At 43.2% G+C, this 24,300-nt stretch overlaps 1 protein-coding gene across 1 annotated transcript; it reads left to right on the top strand.

The window, feature by feature from the left end:
* Positions 1-667: 667 nt before the first annotated feature.
* On the top strand, positions 668-2,097 carry LOC125535176. The gene is made up of 3 exons (XM_048698220.1): positions 668-892; positions 1,434-1,570; positions 1,806-2,097. The coding sequence occupies exons 1-3, from the start codon at positions 761-763 to the stop codon at positions 1,921-1,923; spliced, it is 387 nt and encodes a 128-aa protein (XP_048554177.1). The 5' UTR covers positions 668-760; the 3' UTR covers positions 1,924-2,097.
* Positions 2,098-24,300: the final 22,203 nt, after the last annotated feature.

Consider the following 24,300-nt stretch of genomic DNA (forward strand, 5'->3'; position numbering starts at 1 on the left):
TGAATTTTCCACCATAATTTCCTATGCACTATTTGGCACAATCTGAACATTTTAGTTTAAACATTTGAAAACCTTTACCGTTTGATTTGATTTTGAATTTGAATTTGAATCAATGCCGAATCAACGCGGGTTTATCAACAGTAACTGAGGTGACGTGGTATCATTAGCGTGGAATTACTGTAGTTTAATTATCTGGACGTAACAAACGATTTGAGATTTAGACGCATGGTTTAAAAGATAAAACGTTTTAAATAAACGGATTTACGAAAAAAAGGAAAACTCGCAGGTTGCGACAAGTGGCGCGCTGCATATGCACCACTTGTCGTGACCTGGAAAGGTGGAGTGTTTTTTGCAGCGAGTACTCCTTAATTAATGATTTTGGCAATTTGTTGTCGGATGAAGTCGGTGGACCGCTAGGGACGCATTATTGTTAAACTGACGCAGAAACTTTAGCGTCTCGGGCAAGCAAACTGGTGGAGCCGTACGTACTGTATTATACGTACTGTATGTCGTAAGATAATCTTTCTCCGATTACCTTTTTTCTTTTCTTTTCGATGTAACTCTTTCTCTAATTATTATTGCACTTGAGAAGATTTCTTTATCGGGATCGAGTTGGGCTGGTATGGGCCTGCGCTAACAAGTCCAGTTGGCCCGTTCACAGTCCTGGCATATATATCCCTGTTCGTGTCTATCCTCCTGGGAAGCGAAACAGTCCAGGCAGCCCTAGAATCCGCCGCCGCCGCCGCCGCCGCTAGACCTGATGGCGCTGCGCTCCCTCGTCAGGAAGTTGCCGGCCCTCGGTGCCAGGTCACCGCCGGTGGCCCCCCGTATGGGGCCGGTCCACGCGCTCTCGCCGGCGGCGGGTTCTCGCCTCATGTCCCACGGTGGCACGGTAAGTAGCTCTGTTCGATTTCTCGCAATCCATGTTAGATCCGATCCCCGCTGGTGCGGTTTTGCTCTAATTTTTCTCCAGTTTCATCTAATTTACAACTTGTTAGAGAAATCAGTCACCCCAAGTTAGATCTGATCCCAGCTGGTGCGGTTTTGCGCCTTTCCCCCCTCTAGTATCATCTTTTTAGAGAAATCAATCACCCTTGTACTCCCTCCGTCCCAAAATTCTTGTCTTAGATTAGTCTAGATACGGATGTATCTAATACTAAAACATGACTTGATTCATCCGTATTTAGACAAATCTAAGACAAGAATTTTGGGACGGAGGAAGTACTACTTTTTAGTGGATGTTCGGATGGTGAGATGTTCCTTTATTAAGTCACTAGTGTTTACACTTATTTAGATTTGGCGGTAGACCAAGACAAAAAAAAAATTATTGCATCTTTCATCCGCCTTGAGAGGCATCCGTGATGTATTCACTGTATTGCAACTTCTTTATGAATTTCCAGCATTTGTAACACATGTCCTTCAAATTTTTATAGGGGGGTCAAGTGGTTTATTCTGATGATGATAAAACGCTGGCCAAACAGCGCGAGGAAATAAAGCACATGACTGCAGAGTTTGACCAGAGTATGAAGGATATATCCAAGAATTTGGATGATATGGATTTAGTTGGGAGGTAAATTCCTTAATACAGTATACAACTGAACGAGCCTTTTTACCCTACTAGTACTGTTTCTGGACGATGTTTATTGAGCAAGGCTACTCTAGTTTTTTAGACGCAAAGTAGTGCTCATATGTGTTTTTTCTAAGATAAACCTAGTTGCAGAACAATATGTAATAATACTTGTGTGTAAGTTGTGAAAAATAATAATAGGTAACTTTGTATCTTCTAACACATTGACTCTTTGCAGGCGTTGCAAGGAGGACTTGGCAAATTTCCACAGGAGGCTGCATAACATGCAGAAGGTGGTCAATGTTGCTCTTATTGTGCTGGTGCCTATAAGTGTTCTGAAATTTTTGTCTCTGTAGTATCATCTCTCCTGGTTGGTTAAGAAATCCTAATTTATTAGTGGGGTTAGAAATCCAATCGTTGTTTGTGCATGTATGCTAGGCTTAACCCACTTTCTGAGGTGAAGTATATATGTGTTTGTCTTGTTTGGAATTATATATTTATCTTAATGGACGTAGAAGCACGTGTTTGAGCATATCCATTCTTTTTTCTATCGGAGAGATAAAAGAACGCAACCAAGCCCGGAACTATGCCGTGGAAATGTCTGTGAAGAGGAGTTGCAGCGCGCAAACATACTGGAAAATCACTTGTTTGTAAAAAAAATTGCGGGCTCCTGCATAGTTGGGGCCGAATCTGCTATATCCACCTGCCGTCGCTGCTCGAGCTGCTGCCGCGCAAGGAGGCATTGCTGCGAGAGACGCGAGCACTGGCCGCTGGCCGTAGCCGAGCCTGGAGAGGCGATGGCGTGTGGGCGGTGGTTTCGTGGTGGTTCGGCAGCGAGTGGCGGAGCTGTGACCTCCCTGCCCATGGCAGATCTTGCACGAGAGCTCGACCGGGACAAATGTCCCAATTGCAGTTTGTATTGAGTCCAGGGGGCTTTATTTTGTTCTGTCAACAATTTACGGGGATTTGTTCTGCTCTCGCACATATCGCAGCCTAAAAACTCCTAAAAGACATCCTAGAAACTCCTAGAAGACATTTTGCGGTAGGACAGGGATATACCGGATTTGCAAGAGATGCTCCAACCAGTAGCAGATTCGGCGGACGGGGGCTAGGCTATGGCGGCGAAAAGCAGAGGAAAGCGACGAGGGGTAGCAAATTACTATAATTTTCATTGGCAGCCAAAGAAAAAGATTGGTGTGCAACAAAATAAATGGATGGTGTCCAGCCTCAAGCACAAGTAGAGAAGTATGAAACCGACAAAGGAGTTTCATGTGTGCAATGGTATGCCAGTTTCACCCAACTCTTGACGGCACCACCTTGTGATGATGTTGATTTGCTCTAGCATGGAAATTCGTTAGATAGTATTTTGGGAATGAACATATTATCATGCAAATGGACTGTTCTGATGTAGTGAACTTGTGGCATAAGCCTGGTGCTATCCGGTTGAATGGGGCACATGTTATGAGGGAAATTGAAAGAATTCCTTCTTTAACACTGTGTTAAATTTTGTTTCCCTATTTGACATTGAAAACTTTTTTCTTTTTTAAATAACATCGATTCTAAATTTTATGCCCTTTATAGCACTTCCATCCATTTTTCCGTCTAGCGTTGTTAACTTACATGTAAAAAAATCTTTTTTACCCTCATGTATGTTGGCTAAGGTTACAGTATGCCGATGCTACTGTACGAAGTACTTCGATGAGGTTCCTGGCCGGTGCTATTGGCGACAGCAACACGTGTAGGAGCCGGTCCCCTGACGTACGCCCCCCTGCCGTTGGGCCGCTGACGGGTGGGTCACGGCCCACACGTCAATGTGTGGGCCGTACGTGAGCCGCGTCCGTGTAGAAAGACAAAAACTCGCTTGGTAACTTAGTACGCCGGGCTGGACGTAGAAACGATGCTCACGTAGGAAGCTTGATCGATTCTAGCCGAGCTAGCTAGCTTGGACTAGCAGGCACACACACGTACACGTCACGATGCAGATCGATTGATGGCGATTGTATTTGGCATGAGTTACAATGGTTTTGTGATGGATGGTCGACTACGTGTACAGAAAAAGTGTGTCGCGTGTGTGTATGTGTTGGAGTTCCATGCTAGTCAGCTGTAGAGATAATTGCACGTATCATCCTGGAAGTTGCGGCGATGTCCAACTCGGCCCCGGAAGTTGAGAACTGATCCATTACGGTCCTGATACGGGGAAATACGTCCCCAATACGGTCCTGGATGTTGGACGGCCAGTCCTCCGTCTACACGTCGCGTGCGTACATAGGATACGCCCGTATGACACGTCAGCGCCTGGCCCGCTCGTCAGAAGGGAGCCCACCAGTCAGCACGGAGCCCACCCCTTGCCCCCCATCCCCGTCTCGCTGTCTTTTCTCGATCCTTCGTGTGTCCACGAACCGAAAACAGAGTAGGAAGCAGAGTAGTGGGATAGGGTGCGGCGGCGGATGATCTGCGACCCGATGGCCTTTCGATGGTAGTTGCTGCGGTGGTGGAAGGGACTGCGACGGCGCCGCAACCTGTAGGACGGGATTCAGCGGCGATGGAGGGCCCGCGACGGCGGCCCAACAGCGAGGCGGCTCCAACGTACGGTATGATTCGTCGCCCAAGAACGTAGAGATGGTTTTGTGCCTGAAATCTACAATTTTAGTTCTAATTAGGTTGTGTGCACATATAATCTCATTTGTTTATGCCAATTTCATGCACTTTGGAGGGAAATTTGTTAGGGTTTGGGTAAAGTACGACAAAAAGATTGAACTTTCAATGATTTTTGTTTGCAGCAAAGGATTCTCGATTGTTCACTGTTGAGGTAATCCATGGAGGATTTTTCTTTGGCAGTGGGCAGAATAGGTGTTATTTGGATGGCAAAAAGGTTTGCTATGATTACTGTCAGGTGGAGAGTGCATATTACAAATTGTTTGAAGAATTAGTTGAGCACTTGGGTTATGAAAAGAGAGGTAGAATCGATATGTATTGGTTGCCCCCTGGTTGTCAGCTAAATGAAGGTGGTGCCAGGCTTTTGTCCAATGATGTTGACGTAGATTGTATGTATCTAACGCTTAATCGAGGGCACCAATTTCAAATGATATACCTCGATCATTTGGACAGACATATTTCTGGAGGAGGAGCTGGATGGGATGATGTTGTGGCTAATCCAGTAACACAAATGCCAGTTGTTTTCAGTCCAATGAAGAAGTCAAGCAATGCAAATGATAACAGAGATGTCAATGAAAGCAACACATCTTGTAGTGTTGTGGATGAAAGTCATGAAATTCAGAGTCATGACCAATTCTTTGACAGACTGAGACCAAGAAAACAAAATATAGAAGAGCAGGAAGAACAGTATGCAGATTCAGATACTTCTGACAGTGATTATATTCCTGAAATTATTGACAGTGACTATGACTTGGAGGATGGGGATGAGGATTTGTTGCAGGAGCAGCTACACCCTCTGCAAGATAGGAAAGGGAAGAAGGTGGTGGAAGAGTGCAACTCTGAAGATGAGGAATTGGATGCTCCAGATTCAGATCAAGATGAAATGAAATTCAATTTCAAATCATTTACAGCTGCTGATATGCATGAGCCCAAGTTCCATGCAGGCCAATTGTTCTCTTCAGTCGAGCTCTTGAGGAAAGCAGTTAGAGAGTACAGTTGCAAAGAGAGAGTGAACATCACATTCCCAAAGAATGACAAAACAAGGCTTGGTGCAAAGTGTGAGAAAGGATGCCCATGGTATCTTTATGCATCTTGTGATAATAGGACAAATTCGATAATGGTGAAGACATTCAATGGTGAGCATACTTGTGAGAAGAAGTGGCAAGTTACAGCCTTTACAGCTAGGTATATTGCTCACAAATTTGTCGACAAGATTAGGGCATGTGAGAGGATTTCATTGAAGGCCTTAGCAGGTTTTGTGCAAGAAGATTAGAATATGACAATTAAAAGGGGAAAGTTAGGGAGAGCTAGGAAGATTGCATATGATATGATATATGGTGATGAGATTGCACAATACAACTTGTTGTGGGACTATGCAAATGAGCTGAGGAGATCTAATCCTGGTAGCACTTTCTTTGTTGAACTTTCAGAAGAGGGGCAATTTCAAAAATGTTACTTCTCATTTGATGCATGCAAAAGGGGCTTCTTATCTGCTTGTAGGCCTATCATTTTCCTCGATGGCTGTCACTTGAAGACACAATATGGAGGTGTGCTTTTAAGTGCTGTAGGAATGGATCCTAATGATTGCATAATTCCTGTGGCTCATGCAGTAGTGCAAAGTGAAGATACAAAAGCCTGGAGATGGTTCTTGACTGCATTGAAGCAAGATCTTGGCATACATAACACAGATCTCTGGACCATCATGTCTGACAAGCAAAAAGTAATTCCTTTGCATTTTTTGCTTATTTCAGTATGTATCAGAACTTATGTGATTTCCTTTGCATGTTTATAATGTGTGAAATGTCATTGTTTTTGTAGGGTTTACTGAAAGCAGTGAAGGAATTGTTCTCACTTTCACCACACAGATTCTATGTGAGGCATCTATGGCAGAATTTCAACAAGAATTTCAAGGGAGAGGCCTTAAAGAACCAGCTATGGAAATGTGCTAGAAGTACTACAGAGGGAAGGTTTAGGGAAAATATGAACCAAATGTTAGTTCTCAGCAAAGAGGCCCATGACTGGCTGGATGAGTTGGATCCTAAAACATGGGTCAGGGCTTATCAAAATGATTTCCCAAAGTGTGATGTGCTGCTCAATAACAATTGTGAGGTGTTCAATAGGTACATCCTGGAGGCTAGGGAGATGCCAATTATAAGCATGTGTCAGAGGATCAAGGGCCAAAACATGGGAAGGAATTATGGAAAACAACAAGAGGTCTTGAAGTGGCATGGTACTATTTGTCCAAAGATAAGAAAGAAATTGGATAAGAATATTGAATTTGCAAGAACTTGTCATGCTGCACCAGCTGGAAAAGGGTTGTTTGTAGTCAATGATAGAGGTATGGACTTCAGTGTGGACACAAGAATGGAGAAGTGTAGCTGCAAAAGATGGGATTTGTCAGGTATCCCATGTTCTCATGGAGTCTCTGCTCTTAGATATGACAAAATACCACCAAAATCAAGGGTGAACTCTTGTTACTCTATTGAGACTTATTGCAAGGTATATGAGCACATTATCATGCCATGCAATGATGTGAGTGAGTGGGCTAATATGAATGGCAGATAAATCATACCACCACCACTTCAGAAAAAGAAAGGAAGACGGGCAAGGAATAGGAGACAACAACCAGAAGAGAAGCAGGGAAAGAGAGGTGTGAAGATCAATAAGGCAGGTGCAGTCATCCATTGTGGATATTGTGGAGGTGCTGGTCATAACATAAATGGTTGCTTGGACTGGAAGTTAGGGTTGAAGCCTAAGAAAAAAACAAGAAGACATAGAGTTCGAGCTGAGCCAGATGTGTCATCTTCAGATGAAGAAACAATAGGCCTTACTCAGGTAAATCTCGAGATCAAGAAACAATAAATCTGTTACTCATAGAACATCATTTAATGCACCAATAATCTTTCTGCATTATTACTTTCCAGGAAATTAATCTTCAGACAGCTGGTGTTCTTAACCATGAACAACCTTTGTATCATTCAGAGATGCTAGCTACTTTAACACATGAAGTAAGTTTAAAAACTGCTTGCACGTACTCTTTTTGCGCAAACTCTGTTTACACACAGCATGTATTGATTCTGAGTTAAAACAATTGTTAACTAATGCAGAGGGAATCAAGGCAGAGAGAGGAAGTTGTGCATGGCCCACTACCTGAGAATGCTTTCATACAGCAGCAAGCCCTCTCACAGCCTCCAATTCAACCTACTACAACAACAAAACTGGTGATGTGCACAGGAAGAGAGAGGTTGTTGCACTTGCCAGACTTAGAGCAGCAGCCGGGAGAAGAGAGATAGCAGATCAGGCCAAGTTTGATGCAGCCATTGCGAAGTTAAAAGAAGAAGAGGACAAAATCAAGTTGTCTGCTCAGAAGAAGAAAGATGACCTAATAGCAAAGAAACATGTTGCAGAGAAGAAAAAGAAGGCTGCACTTGAAGAAAAAAGAATTGCTGCAGAAGAGAGGAGGAAAGCTAGTGAGGAAAATAAAAAAAAGGCCCTAGAGGATAAACTGGCCATGGCAGACAAAAGGAGAGAAGCTATGGAGAAAAGGAAAAAAGAAGCAGAAGAGGCAAAAAGAATTAAGGCGGAAGAAAGACAAAGAATTGTTGAAGAGAAAAAAAGAGTTTGCAAGACTAAATTTGATGCAGAAGAGGCATTGTTTCTTATAAATCAAGCAGATGAGATTGATAGGCAGCAACCATTTCTGCAAACACAGGAGACAGCAAGGCAAAGAGCTTGGGAGCAGCAGACTGTCCAGCAGGAAGCTACAAGAGTGCAGGTAGCTTTGCAGGACGCAGATAAGAGGAAGGCACAACAAGACAGAGAAGCAATGGTGGAGGAGCAGAGGATGAATGCATGTCAGTCCAAAACTACAACAATGAAGAGAACTGGAGCAAGCTCTAGTCAAAACAGGTGAACATTTAAAAAACCAAGAAAAGTTAGCATGTTTGATGAACTTAGGGGTGGTTGAAAATTAACGAAAAGTGGAGGTTTCATTTTGTGTTCTGTTTGTGATCAGATGTAGAACGTGTTAATGAACATGTTCTGCTCGTGATCATGCTCCAGATCCTGCTGGATAGCTTTCATAATATGCTTTCTTTTGTAGTATGTAAATTGGCTGTAAGACTTGTTATATGCTCCAGAATATAATGGATAGCTTTTGTAATACGCAAACTGGATGTCAGACTTCTTATATGATTACTTCTGTAGTATGTAAACTGGTTGTTGTTATATGCTCTCTTCTGTAATATGTAAACTGGGTGCTGTTATTTGGAGATATGACAAATGAGGTGCTTGGAAGGATTACTGCCATAACTGTATGTATAGATACAAAAAAGGATTGCATATTCAGGAGCGGCATTTTCATAATGATAGAAGTGACAGTGAGCTCCATTTTCATAATGATCAACAACTTCCAACATAGCATGAGATCCATACATAGATAGTCTGTCAAGCACTGAATATTACATACCAAATTCACAAAAGAGGCACCCACATAATATATAACCCAGTGACATACATAATACTACAGCAGTTCACAAATTACATAGATTGAATACTACAGATACTCCAACTAGTTAGATAGATAGATAGCTCAATCCTCATTGCCATCGACTTTGCCAAGCACAGTGCTGAATTTGTGCGTCCGTGTCAGGTCTTCCCCTTCATTCGGAAGCCATGCATCCGGCAGGTCTTCGACGAGTAGAGGACCACGATCAGTCACCTCCTTGATGTGACAAATGACAGGATACACCAGCGTCTTCTTCTTCCTCGGCGACGACGGCCCGTAAGACGACACCATTTCCATCGCCACAAACTCTTCAACTGATTGCGGAGGAGGATCCGTACAGAGCGCAAGCTTAGGCTCGAAAATCTCCACTTCCAGCATCTTGCCCACTTTCGACGGGTCACGAAGCCATGCGATTACCTCAAGCTCGTGCCTGTTCTTTGGTCGTATGATCTCTATCAGGTCGCCGCCTAAATCCTTCAGAACACTTTTCACTGACTGCATTGACCAAGCCTGATCCGGGAGCCCTTCCAAACTGAGCTTCGTTTTGTACTCCAGAGCATCCGGGGTGGCGCGAATCTCTCTTACCCAGCGCTGAAACTGGATCCACCGGCGGCAACACTTGAACTTCATCGACGATTGCAGCACCATCGTGCACTTTTCCTCCGTTGAGAACAACAGCCATAGGTCATGCGGGGGGCAAGCGACCTCAATGCTCACCTCCGACTGCAGCACACCGCAACGGGCCTCGATGGCGGCCAGCAGATCAGCCAGCGTCACTGCCTCCTCGCCGTCTCCTACCACCGTGGCCAGCAGAACCAAATTGCCGTACCGACCCTCAAACGCATCCATAGATGGTGTCTGGGCCAGCATGACACGGCTCCTCTCCGGACGGAGACACGGCTCACCCCGACGCCATACCTCCTGCGGATAAGCCCTCTCCAGCAAGCTACGCCCGGATCCATCACCGGCGACGACCGCCGCCACCGCGCTGCCGCCGTCTTCGCTCTCAACGTCGACAAAAATGGTGGTGGAGGTCACGCTAGTGCCGCCCATCACCGCAGGAGAAGCTAGGGATTGCAGGTGGATAGTTTGGGAGATTGGGGATTTTTTCACCGACGAAGCGGCTCGGCGTCTTATCCACTCCAAGCGTACTGACGGGTGGGCTCCGCGCTGACTGGTGGGCTCCCTTCTGACGAGTGGGCCAGGCGCTGACATGTCATACAGGCGTATCCTATGTACGCACGCGACGTGTAGACGCAGGACTGGCCGTCCAACATCCAGGACCGTATTGGGGACGTATTTTCCCCGTATCAGGACCGTAGTGGATCAGTTCTCAACTTCCGGGACCGAGTTGGACATCGCCGGCAACTTCCAGGATGATACGTGCAATTATCTCGTCAGCTGTACATAGCCCCCGGCATGGCTGCATGGTCGGGCGAGCTATGGACTTGTCTTTTTTGTTTTTGAATATTAGCATCTACCTATTAAATTTTGGTCACATGCCACACGAGGGGTAAAAAGGTCTTTTCTGGTGACATTTAACACTGTTAAGGCTGAAAATAGACGGAAGTGTTATATAGGGCATAAAATTTAGACAAGGTGTTAAATAAGGAAGCAAAATATTTTCAGTGTCAAATAGGGAAAGAAAATTTAAGACAGTGTTAAATAAGGAATTCTCTCAGGGAAATTAAGCAGTTGGCCAAGACTTTTCAGGGGTTCAAGCTTCTTTGGATTCGACGCGAAGCAAGTTTGGCGGCGCACCTCTGCGCTAGAGAAGCTCTTAGCATTTCTTCTTTTACATGCTTTGATGTAATTCTTGGATTCCTGACTAGGACTATCCGGTCAGTTTGTAATCTCTTGCCAATTTAATAAAGTGAGGGATTAATGTAAGAAGAGAACTGTAGTATTTCTGGGCTAACTATAGTATTTGTGGCCTAAGTGTACAAGTGAAATGTCCTAATTTCCACACTTGGACGATTGCTTTTGAATTCGAACGAGAACTTTTAATGACAAGTGGTACTGAATTAAATTGACAAGTGGCTCCTTGTCTCTTAAAAAATCTGAAGAAACGCGTACTGTGGAAGGATGGCAACATTGTTTGTTGCTTCTCAGCAATTTCTTGGTTCATTTATTTGCATAAATCTGTACCTTATCTCTTCTATGTTTATTGAATGGAAGTTCATATGGTTCTCTGCAATGCTGTTTTATTCAGTGCGCACATAGCAGCAATTTTTCTAATGTATGTACAACATTTATTGCTGCTGTTTGTATTTCTAACTAAAATTGCTATTTGTATTGCTAACTAACTGAAGACTGATATTTGTATTGCTAACTAACTGAAGAACTGCTGTTTGTATGTTCTAATGGCTGAAATCATCCAAGTCTGAAGCATTTTTCTTGTTCTATTGTTGCGAGATTCTCGGGAATGAACTGCAATAGCAAGCTCCAAAATATGAGCTGGTTCTGCTACACACATGTGAACACGCTGTCCCAGACAAGCATGACCACACAGTAGTCTTACAACGAAACACTACCGAGTTCACGCGGGGAACCATCATCAAGGATACCGAAGTCTTGTGCATTACCATGGATTAGCATTTAACTCTTCTTCCTAGAACAAATCAGTCAGTGGCTTGGTGTGCTAGGGAATACGTATGGAGTGGAGGTAATTAATCTACTAAACCATAGAATACTTCGCACGTATGCATGGCTGATTTGGGATGATTCCAGGGGAAACAAGAAAAACCTTTCTCAAATTCATGGCGGCAACTTACACCTAATGCACGTGAACTTGGAGAAAGTCACTTCTTTCACCAAAACACATACCTCATGAGCGGAACACGAAGAAAATGCTTACAAAGTTTCCAACACTAGCTCAATGTTCAATATGAATCATGGAGGAGGTAAGATGCTGCTGATGGGCTCAATAACAGCTCATCAAAATTTCCATATCACTGGAATTCCACCATTATGTGATCATTGTGATAGTATTGGTCAGACCAAAAGATGTAATGGTGTATGCTCGGGGGATCAACCACGAGTAACACAACATTATGAATATCGTTGGTTCTGATTTGATTTGATGATAGCCCATACTCAAATCAAAGATTGGTAAGACAATAGATCCAACAACTGAACACGAAGGTTAATCGATGGGGGTATCATCTTTCTTCAACATACGCACACACAAACACAAAGATATCCCTTAGAGACGAACTAACTTAGGCTAGCATTTATCTTCCAACTCTCCAAGTTATTGTTTAGCTTAACCAACTAGCTCAGGGGTATCCAACACAGATTCTTGGAGAAAGGGTGGTTTACAAGAAACCAACTTGATCACAAGCTCAACATAACAGTCAGGGGACATCCTGGTGATACTTCCGAGAAGATATTCAGAAAATCACGAACCATCGATATGTTATTAAGCTCGGGAGCATCCTTGCTTTTGAGGCAAGATGATGTGATCAAATAAGAAAGGGATTGACACAATCCTAACTCTTGATCGAAGAGTGCACCGGGAAATATGGACTAGGTAGCACGATCAATCTTTGGATGATGATTCAATAACCAACACGCTAAGAATGAAATTATTGTCCATTAGCTACCAAGCAACGGGGTTCTAGGAGTATTGATTTCACGCATCATAGTTCATTTGTCGACATTCTGGTTACAATAACGCGGAACTGAGGAATGAAACAATGATGACGAGAAGTATCACTGCGTCAATAATTCATAAGAGATGGTGCAATTCTCATGACAATCCTGACATAACGGGGGGGGGGGGGGGGGTGGTGGTGTAATACTCCAGGGTAGAATAGAGAAAAAGATGGATTGGCATTTGATCTGCAGAGCACAACTACTTTGACCCAATCCTCGAGATGGATAAGGTACTGAAGTTTGTTTCTCCTAGCCATTCTGGGATGGAACGGATTGACGGACCACAAGAATAATAGGCATTGATAACACGAATGCACAACTACTCTTGACCAACAATTGACAGAAGAAGGTTAGGTAACAACCAAAGAGGGACAACTCAAAGGGACATACGATTTTCTGAGTTGTGGATGCATAGATTAGCATGTCGAACGAGTTCAACATATTTCTTTCGGATAACCCATGCAGAAGGGTAGGATTGACAGAGTCACAAAACACAGAACTCATCAAGAGCACTCTGGTTGTGATCTTTTGGTTCAAAAGAACTTCTGCCATAAGCAGTTCATGGTATTTGGAAGAAGGAAATACCACAGACCTCAAAGACTATCACAAAGGTTACTAATACCCTGAAGGAACGAGCAAACACTATCAATAGGAAGTAAGTAGAGTGAATCTCGGGTTCAAAAACCCAGGAATAGAATGCCTACTAACTAAATGGCATCACAAGATGCTTTCGAGAATGATGGCCAGAATTATCACACTGGGAATACAAGGCATGGCTGGATTACTAGGTGGTTCTATAAAATATCCTAGTGTAATAATAATAGCTTCAACATATATGTCGAGGCAATGGAGTGCCTCAACACACGATTAGTGTGATTAATCTGGCCTAAAAGGACATCAGGACAGGGAGGAAAAATTTGCAAATGCATCAGACTATTTAGAGACCTGGGATGACTCGGACAGCATAACGGCTGTAAATGCTCAAAAAGCTTTGAGACATCTTGAAAAATGGTGGCATAACTACTTAACATAGCAATATCAAGGTTCTGAGGCCAGCTATGAACACACGGAAGTAATAGGAACTGAACTGAGGCTTGAATCCATCAATCCTATAAGTCTATGGATTAGTAACACGTGATCCTGATAGAAAGAATAAAAAGCCTAGTTCCTTAACCCCGTAGGAAGGATAAGATGACTTGGATCAGAAGGGTATAAGGTAAAGGAGAAAAAAGATCCTTACGTTCCCTTCCACAATCAATTCCCTTACATAACTAAAGAATTTCTAGACTCAACTTCGACCAGTTTGGCTTGGTAATCCTACAGGCAGTCAGGCTCTGATACCAAAGCTGTCTGGACCTCGATCCTAAGTCACACCGATCTAGCATGTAACACATCATATCACTTTGCGGCCTCACGCACGGTATTCCCACGGGTGCCACCTTACCTGGCCCAAGACCACTTGCGCCTTTTGGCTCACGTATATGATGGTGTCGCTAGCATCCATATGACAGAGAACCCGGGCCGACATGACTAGTTGTAAACCCAAAGTGGCACTAACTTATAGGGACAGGCATACATGACCCAACAACGAACGTGTCGGTCATCAGCGAGTGAATCCGGGCTGTAGCAGCTGGGCTAACAGGACTCCGGAGAATCCGGGCTGTAGCAGGCTAACAGGACTCCGGTAGACCCCGCGTGACCTTTCCCCGAAGGGGAAAGACACATGAACGAAGAAGGACACATGCCGGCCAGCCTAAGTGTTCCGGAGCAGTAGCAAGCTACCATGGCTTAGTGGAAGCACTAGGAGACATTTCCCGGTAAGAGAGGCTACCAAGGACAAACAACTAGGTTGTCGGATCCCACACATACCAAGCATTTCAAATCATACACACAATATGCTCGATATGTGAAAATACAACATGGCATCACAACAAAACTCTACAACTCAAAGTATTTATTCATTAGGCTCCGAAGAGTCAGATATTACAAACATGGGTCTGATGACCCAGCATTCAAGTCATACTAGCAACAAGCACAACCAGAAGCTCAACTTGTATGAGTACAAACAACTACAAATGAAAAGGCTGCGAAGCCTGACTATCTACAAGACCCTGCTGAGGGCACAAGACCATAGCTGAGGTAAAAAGCTAAACATCAAAGTCCACGCGGATCTACTAGTGAGACTGAAGTCTCTTTGCAAAAATATAAATTAAGCAAACGTGAGTACAAATGTACCCAACAAGACTTACATCAGAACTAGCTACATATGCATCAGTGTCAACAAAGGGGTGGTGAAGTTTAACTTCAGCAAGCCAGCTTTGACTCAGTGGCTATCCTGTACTATGACTGCTGGTAACTCTTTTGAGGTGGCGCACATGAGTCCACATATTCACCATATCAATACGCCACTATGGACCCGCTCCCGTCTCCCTACAAGAACACCATCCATAGCACTCACGCTTATCTTGCGCATTTTAGAGTATCCACTTTCACTTGTCTATGAACTGTATAGGCAACCCAGAGGTCCTTTACCGTGGATGCGGCTATTCGAATAGATGATGTTAACTCTGCAGGGGTGTACTTCTTCACACACGCTCTCGCCACTTACCGCCATGTACACGTCATGTATCTCGGCAACCTTCAAGCGAAAGCCTGGCGAGGGTGTCGGCCATGACCTGACTAACCACACAAGTCTCTAATCCAGGTTTATCGCCTATTTGAGTTCCATCCACAAGGAGATCCGGCCGGGGTGTCGCTCTCGGCCCCAAACGATGTGTACAGGGTTCCCAAGCCCACCAAATGGGCGACGCTTGGTACACCCGGCCATGGTGCCTAGTCTGTCTCAAGCCCACCTGTACCGGGTGCCACTTGGTAGACTACTAACACAACCTACAAACACCAGAAACTAGTTGCAACTCCTGGACAGAGATCGAGGCGGTTAATAAGTCGAGAGGGGCACTTAAGCATCCCAATGCGTGGTAGTAGTTGTTCATGGATCACAAACACATAACTCAATTCCTGAGGACAAATTCAATGAGAGAACCCACCATGTACTCCTACATGGCCTCTCACCGCTACCTTTACCAAATCGTGTTCACACACTTAGCTCTCAATAGTAGGACATGTTCACCACATTCTAATTCATCCCCAATGAATCAGACCTGACTCAACTCTAAGCAGTAGCAGGCATGACAAACAAGCATGAACGAGTAGGCACATCAGGGCTCAAACAACTCCTACTCATGCTAGGGGGTTTCATCTATTTACTATGGCAATGACAGGTCATGCAGAGGAAAGGGGTTCAACTACCGCATCATGTAACAGTTGAATCGTTGTTATCCTAATGTAGTAGAAGAGAGAAGGAGCGAGAGAGTGGGATTGTATCGGAATGAACAAGGGGTTTTTGCTTGCCTGGCACTTCTGAAGATAGTATAGCTCTTCATCGGTGTCATCGAACTCATCGTCGGAACCACGTCTACTAAGAGGGGACAAATACCGGCAATAGAGAAGGAACACAATAAATGCAATGCGACAATATGATGCATGATCATGACATGGCAATATGATGTGATTTGAGCTAATGCAACTAGCAACCAGATTAAATGAAGTTGGTTTGAATCAAAGACTCAAATTCAACTCCATATGTGATTATTCAAATGCCATTTAATTGATTTGACCTGATCAGAAGGCATAAGTTGCTCAAACATCTATGGAAATGGTATAGATGGAAAGATTGGATTTTTTTGATCATTTTTCATGTATAATTTATTTCATTCTAAGTTACTGATTATTTTCTATGATTTTTAGAAGTTTTAACTATTTACTCGAATTTCCTGAATTATTTTAAATCCAGAAAATTCTTTACTGCATCAGCATGACGTCTGAGTGACGTCAGCAGGTCAACAGGTCGGTCTTGGTCAAACCTGACTAGTGGGACCCATATGTCAGTGTCTAACTAACTAACCTAAGTTAATTAGCACTAATCTAATCTAGATTAGTTAAGGCCCTCGGCCCACATGTCGGTGACTGTGTCTAATCCTAATATAAATTAAACCTAACCTAGTTTAATTAGTCGGGCGGGGCCCGCATGTTAGTGAATCAGTGGCTTAACTAAAATTAGTTACTAAATTAACAAAAAGTTAGCAGGGGCCGGGCCCACACGTCAGTGAATCACTGGGGGTCAAACGATGGTCAAACCCGGCCAACTGGGTCAAAACCTGCCGGCGACTTGACGTCGGCGTAAGCAGAGGCGGCGACGTTCGTCGTTCCGGCGATTCCGGCGACGGGAGCAAGCAAGGCTGGTCCCGTTGGAACGGCCACGACGCGGCGCGTCCAACGGTGGCTGTGTCTGCAGCTAGGGTGGCCGGTAGCGACGACGAGGAGCTCGGTCGCGGTGACCGGAGCTCGGGCGTGAGCGCGGCAGTGCTGCGGTGCTCGAGCTAGCGAGCTGAGGCGCTAGCGGGGGCCTACGCGATGCGGTGAGTGGGTTGGACGCGTCGGGCGGACCATTTGGTCCCCGGAGTCGCGTTGGTGGCGAGCGCAGGTGGCGACGGGTTCGGGCGTAGGTGGTCCGGTGGCTACGATGGCCTACGGGGAAGAAGAGAGGGATGGACGGGGTTAGAGGCTCACGGCGAGTCGGACGAGGAGGTCGGCGAGCTCGGAGACGGTCCGGAGCAGTCAGGGCGGCAAGAGGGATCTCCAGCAACCCGATGAGGAAGAAGGGGTCGGGGACGGTGCTTCGAGGCGTCCGGCGTTGTGTAGCTTAGCGAGGAGGTCGAGGACGACACGACGGAGCTTCTGGACCGCTCGAGATGATGAGGGAGAGGCAATGGCCGCGGTGGTGCGAACGGCGGCGGCGGTGGCGTTCGTTGGTGAGAGGGAGAGAGAGCAGAGGAGGGGGATGAGCGAGAGAGAGAGAGAGAGAGAGAGAGTGAGAGGGGGTCAGGGGTGATGCGTGGCGTTGTCCAGACGTGTCGGGGCAGCGGCGGAAACCAGGAGGTGGTGGGGCACGTGCTCGCGCGCGGCGGCCACACACGCGCTGTCCTCCTGGCGGGAGGTAGGTAGTGACTGGCAGAGGCCAGTGGGCTGGGCCTCTGCTGGGTCGCCAGGTAAGCCCAGATGAGGTTCCTCTCTCTCTAACATTTCTTTTATGTTCTCTATTTTCTGTAGTTTGTTAGATTTGATCTGAAGCATCAAATTATTTAGAACTTTCTGTAAATTTTTATGTGAGCTCAGGAAACTATTCCAAGGCCACATTCCAACTTACAAAAATTATTTGAACTTTATCTCTTATATAACAGAAATAAGTCCAACTCAAATATGTTATTGACTTAATTCAAAGGCCTAAAATAAATATTTTAAAGCCTCGAAAAATATTGGTTTGAATTTTATTCTTGCCAATATTTTTTGAGGTTTAAAAGGAACATTTTCTTGGGCTTCTTTGAGAAGATTTTAATGATCATTTTTAAAAGGTTTCCGAGGCTTTGAAAATTCCTCAATTCAAATTTCGTTTGAATTTAGACATGATGACATGAAGATCAAGAAAAGACAACAGGGGCTGAGCTAGGGCTGTGAAAAAGTACCCCCACCGATTTGAACTAGCGGCCCTTCCGGCTTAGGGTTAGAAGGGGGATTTCGCGTGTCGGGATTTGGCAGCTGGAGGGAGTTTTCGCCCGCGTTGTAATTTCGGGATAGCAAGGCGCGGGTTGTGAAGGCGCCAGTTTTGAGAGCACGATATCTGAATTTTCGGGATATAACACGACGTGGGTTGAATTTTAGGGATAAGCCTGACGTGTAATATTGTACTTGTACGTACCAAATCAATTCACACTTCCCTCAACGAAAAAAAAATGAAAAATAAAAACTATTCACACCACACAAAGAGAGAGTTTTGTCCCGTTTTACTATACAAATGCTATTCAAAGCTACACAAAGAGAGAGTATGAATCCATGTTATGTCCAATTAATTTTTTTGCTGGCTGTATAATGCATGTAACCTACTCATACCAACATTTTAGTGCATTCCGAATGTTTATGCTACCGCTGCAATTCGAACTGAATTTGAATTCGTTTCTCTATTTCAATAAGAACCTACAATCATGATTGTGGCCAACTTCAACCATCATTCGTGTATTACCCCTCTAGCACTCCTCAGTCTCTGTTCTCGGTGAGCACCACGCCCTTCTACCCCGCCGCCGGCGCCGCCTCATCATGAGATCCCCGCCACGATGAGCCCCCCCCCCCCCCTCCCCCCCCCCCCCCCCCCCCCCCCCCCCCCCCCCCCTTTGCTTTCCATGATTTTGGCCCCTGTAACCAAGGATTTCCGATTTGAACTATTGTTACCGCGTGCGTGACGATGGTAATTTGTGGTGATGCAGGAGGACAACATTATTGGTTATGTCTGCATTTACTGCTACGGCTACTGTTTTTGGTTTTGAGTTATGCCTATATCTCAGTTGTTCTCTTTATTGTTTTGGTTTCAGATGTCAGGTGTCTCTTTCCTCTCTCCAATTTGTTAATGGTGGTCATGTGTATGTTTTTGTAGATCAGATGTAGGTTCCAATAGCATATTATGGTCTGTTTTCCTTTTTAGGCTAAAGTAGCAGTGTTTGGTTTGGTATCTGACTAGATTGCTTTGAAATATAATTGGTTGTTAAACTCAATTCATTTGGAACTAAGTGAGTAGATGAAGTGATTCAGCTTAGCCGCCTCCAGCTAATTTAGGTGTTGGCCATCTATTATTAGATTGTACAAATGGAATAGAAGTAATCTTTGTGAAGTCTTAGCTTTGCCCTGTTCATTCGGCGCCCTTGGATGCAAGGATTTTTCCAGATTCATGATGGACCTACACTGTTTCCTCTGAAATTGACTTTCAAAAGCAGAGCTCTACATTACGGGTGTTGCCTGATGCCCCAATGCAGATTTTTGGCTGTGCCCTTAGTTAGTCAATTATTTTTAGGAAATTGTGAGGGGAATGTGTGTGCACTCGTAGACATCCCAAACTTTTGCAACAAGCCAAGCAAGAAACGAAAGATGAATGGGCTGCCACAAGTAATTCGATATGAATGAATGGTCAGTATATAGACATGGTCATACAATTTATGGTTTGTGTTCTTTCCCAGGTACAGATCCATCTAATTACTTGGTGATTTAGCATTTTTCTCAGATCGGGGATGATGTTAAAATATTTTGCACAAACATAATGCTTGCATTTGTCACATGTAGAAACAAAAGAGTTTCCCATAGGTATGCCATCAACTCTCTGTCCACAAGTGTAATAATCATTCTTGCATTAGGGGATGAGAAAAATTGATAATGTATACCTCCATCTGTCATGAATATAACCTTGGTATATCTATGTAATTTTTTGCCTGCTAAATAATACATATTGGAGAATAAATAGTTTCAGTTTGTTTGCTCTTTTCTTTGCCTTACTGGATTTGAGTCAGCTATATAGCTACCCCGGATCGGTCTATAAACTGAAAGCATATATGTTTGTTCTTATACATTTGCAGGGAATACTCCATCCTTCAGGAGGCCTCTGTCACTGGGCATGAATTTTTGAGTAGATCATGGTGACGATTGCGCCATTACATGTTATTATTGTTCATATCTTATCATTAGAAATTGACATGTTATAAGGAAGATGTTACAGATCTGTTTCTTTCATGGTCAATGATTGTCTTGCCTTTCTGTGTCACATTCCTTACACCTGTTGTTTTCTGAAATTCTTGCATGATAGCTAGCTAATCTCTATGGTAATAGTATCTCATATTCTAAATGTTTATTTTATTTTATTTCAGACCAAGGTAGCATTCCTTACCCGCTGTCACCTTCCTTCTCTATCTTCAGCATGATAGCTAGCTTCAGAATGATCGGCACATTTATTAACCATTCCATCTTTTTTGTGCATTGCAGGTTTGCCACTATGTTTATGGATCACTACATGTTCTATTGGAACAAGGTGAGATCCTTTTTTCAGTACTCGTTTGAACACGTGTTTTGCTTTCAGAGTATGATTGAACATCTTCGGCAGCCATGGTGTACTGGTGTATATACTTTATACTTGCATGTCTGATTTTAGAGGGCACATATGTTTTGGTAGAAAGTGTACTGTTCCTATGTTTTTTCCTGATATATACTGATTGATGAAGTAACTATTGTTCCAGATTATGAAATCTCTATTTAATGGATCGATCGATAGTTGATAGTTGTCCTGTACATGGTTACATAGCAAGCATACGTTGTCGGAGTGGTTGAGGCTTCATGTGAGGCTATATTTCAGCTTGTGATGAGCATGGACACCACCCACTTTGGGTACATTTTTCTGTTGTTTTGACAAATGAACTCATCGATCGTGTGCTCCCTATTTCCTCACAAGATTATTCTTACTATTTTTTCTTGTTATTTAAGGTGGGACTGCAGCTTCCAGTGTGGTATCTGTCCGTTTTGTGTGCATATCCTATGATAGTGAATCATGGTTCTGATTGTGCACCTTTTTTGGCTTAGAAAAATATAACGATTTCTGGTTACTTCTTAAGTTTGGTTATCTCAATTGGGAGTCCTTGCTGCGTTATGGCCTGACCATGTTGTCCCGCGTCCTCGAGCAGGAGCAACTGAAGTCCCAAGTTGCAGGTACTATTTTCCGTCCTGACTCTCAACGACTCAATGGTCGATTCTTTTTTCTGGTTACTTCTAACGTCCGGTCTTCTCCGTAGAACTAATCAAAGATCAAATCCTTCGATGTTTTGATTAGGCAGGAGCAAGTGGAAGGAGTACCTGGATGCGCTCTATCGTGCTCTCAGGTTTCTCTCTCTCTCTCTCTCTCTCTCTCTCTCTCTCTCCCTCTCTCTCTCTCTGTCACACACACACAGAGGTTCTGATTCATTTTTCTGAGCTCATGCCAATATTTTTGTTTTAGTTTTAGTTTGTTTGCTTGCTTGATTCGCTTTGCTGTCTAACTGCAGGTCTAATTGATATATAAGACATGTTTAGGACCTCTGAGCATGATGGCTAAGAAAACTAAGTAAAGGTTATATACATATTAATGGCTAGCTATATAAGTAATTCAGTAAAGGATTGTTTATTTTCTCCCTAGGTATGCTACCTACTAGCACATACATTTATTTGCTGCTTCTAACAAGATGTAACGCTATATCGCATGAAAACTGATCAGTCAAATGGATGTACAGGCTTCAAATATGTTCAGCTTTAGGACATTTACCATAACAGATGTGACAAATGGAAAACATCTATAGATATACATGTTGGTTACACGAGTGCATGACTGCTAGCAAGTTTCCGCATAACACAGCGAATGCAATCTGCTGATGTGTGCTGTTTGTAGTGCCTTCCTGGGCTCCTAACTAATCTGCATAGATACTGTTTATTAGTATTTTGTGCTAAAATATAATTGGTGCCCAACAAACTCTGTTTTTTGTTTCTACTGTTTTCGCTTTGGACCTTGAACATTCCTGAGACATAGTTATGCCGGGATGTAGTCAAGGTACCAAATGATTGTGTTTGTAGCTTGGTTTCTATTTTTTTCAAAGAGGTACAAATAGAATCAACTCTTATCTAATTAAATTTTAATCACTTCACACATACAACGATGGGACTGGCACCCTCGCGCCAAGCCACGATCCCTTTTTTTTAAACGCCTAAAATTATTCAATATGGATGGTATATTATAATGGATTTCATATTCAATTTTTTAATCTTGGCGGTTATGCTTTGTTTTCACCTTCCTTGCACAAGCCATTACTGTTATAGATGCATTTTTTTGCCTCGAAAAGATGATTTGGTCATATTCAGAGCACCTAACAATTTATGTGTCTGCATTGAACATTCCATGTGCTTAAGATATACAGAAAATTAGCATGGAACTATAGATACAATGTTTAGGTCTTATGTAATGGTTCTTGGATTGATGCTTATAGTTTGCTGTCAGGTATTGCATTTGATTATTCTTTTTTTTGTAAATAAAGATTGTTTTATGTACTCGACTATTCTACTTATACCACTTACATTCGAGAAAAGTTTGGTTTTATTTCCGACTAAATAAATAACCAATCCAATGCTTATAATTTTGTTGTTCATTGTGCATATTATTCCATTCTATTGTATTTAAAAATGATTGTTCATATTTGGTTGCATGTCGTTTGGCGGGTAATGCGCGGCAAGCCGCACCACCAAAGCCTTGATTCCTACTAACTTAGCATTACCCACTTGATCAAAACGTTGGGACCGGCACCCTCGCGCCAAGGCACGATCTTCATGCCCATGCATTTCGACACGCTGCAGCTCTTGCCCATAGATCCTCGAGTATCGATTGACATGCCTTTGGTAGCAGTAGCCCCCATTTGATAGTTTTCTATTTATAGACTGAGAAGCTTTCTTTTACTTGAGAACTGAAGGGATCGTGTTACCTAGCGCAAAGGGAATTTTCTTTGTACATATTGATTTATTTTCATCATTACATGTATATGAGATACCTGAGAGAATTGTGATTGTGATTGGTATCTTTAGACATTGGACACATTTGTCAGTACTCACCATTTCTTTCATTTCTCCTCGTTTTTTAAATGTACTAGATGACCCGTTGCGCCAATGGCGCAAAGGCCGGAAGCAAGCCAAGTATTGTAAGAGTGGTGATAGGAAAATTCAGTCACATATCGAAATAATGAGTACTTAGTGTTGGTTACTGTCTCTATTCATGATTACTGTTTCTCCTGGAACAGTCTGTGCTAAATGGTAGTGCTATATCCCTTGAGTAGAAGGTGGACGCTGTCAGGTAGCGCATGCCTCTTCCTTGCTTAGCATATTTGTTGTTTCTGGTGAGTACTCGATTTTTGAAACAGAGAAAGTAGTAAAAAACAGATAATTATAGATAAGGGTGGCATTATGCATATTAATAGATCGATGAGGAACAACAACAGAGGTTATATAGGTAAAAGCATATCTATTTGTGCTATTTATTGTTGAAAAGAAGTTGAGAAAGAGGACAAACATGTTCACTGTTGTTGCTAAAACACCAAGATGGTCTGCATGGTAGGCTCAGTGGTGCTTACAAAAATAACTGATTCTTAAAAAGGAAAAAGCAAACAAATCTGTTAACATAAACTTCGTAGCAATTCATTCAACAAACGTAGAAGAGAAAATAATATATTTCATACATTGTATAGTACATGCCCTTGCTTTCAGACCCAATGCAAAAGGGGAGAAGATCCTTATCTGCAACTTCTATAGCATCATAATAGATCTTTTCCAACAAATTTTTAGGTCCGTGATGACCTTCAAACAGGAATTGTTAGCGCCTTCAGTTTCCTCCATCCCCCTCAACAGCCTAAGAGACTGCAAAGCGTTGCAATCCTTGTTGCATAGCAGGTTAGAAATAAATGACTTTCATATTTGTTGAAGTCAATATGCAATGAAGCCATGGTACACACAAGTGCTATATCTGTAACAAAATACAAAGCTCATCTTTAACCTTGAAGGCAACACAACAAAATTACAGTAAAGAGAAACTAAATGCAATCCATCGTATTTCTCAAGCCTCTATGCCACGAGCGGCTTGTACACAAGCTCATCCTATATTCGGTTATACCCAACCAGGCATCCTAGTCAATAATAAAATCTTCTATATTCAATAGTTAATTACTGGAATATGTTTGAAATTAAGAGCCTCGAATAACATTGATATCAGAAAAATTATTGGGATCACTGAATCACACCAACACTTTTTCAGTAGTCTCAAGCCTGCCTTCAGCTAAGTCCTCAACAATCTGCCATATGAATCAACAATATGAGATCTCATCAGGCTGCAAATGAATGACAGTCATGTGGTGTAAATTACCAAATTAAAAACTTCATACGAATTTTTAAGGTCATTGCAAGTGTTGATCATTGCGGCCAA

The sequence above is a fragment of the Triticum urartu genome, chromosome 2 (genome assembly GCF_003073215.2).
Source record: "Triticum urartu cultivar G1812 chromosome 2, Tu2.1, whole genome shotgun sequence".
NCBI lineage: Eukaryota > Viridiplantae > Streptophyta > Magnoliopsida > Poales > Poaceae > Triticum > Triticum urartu.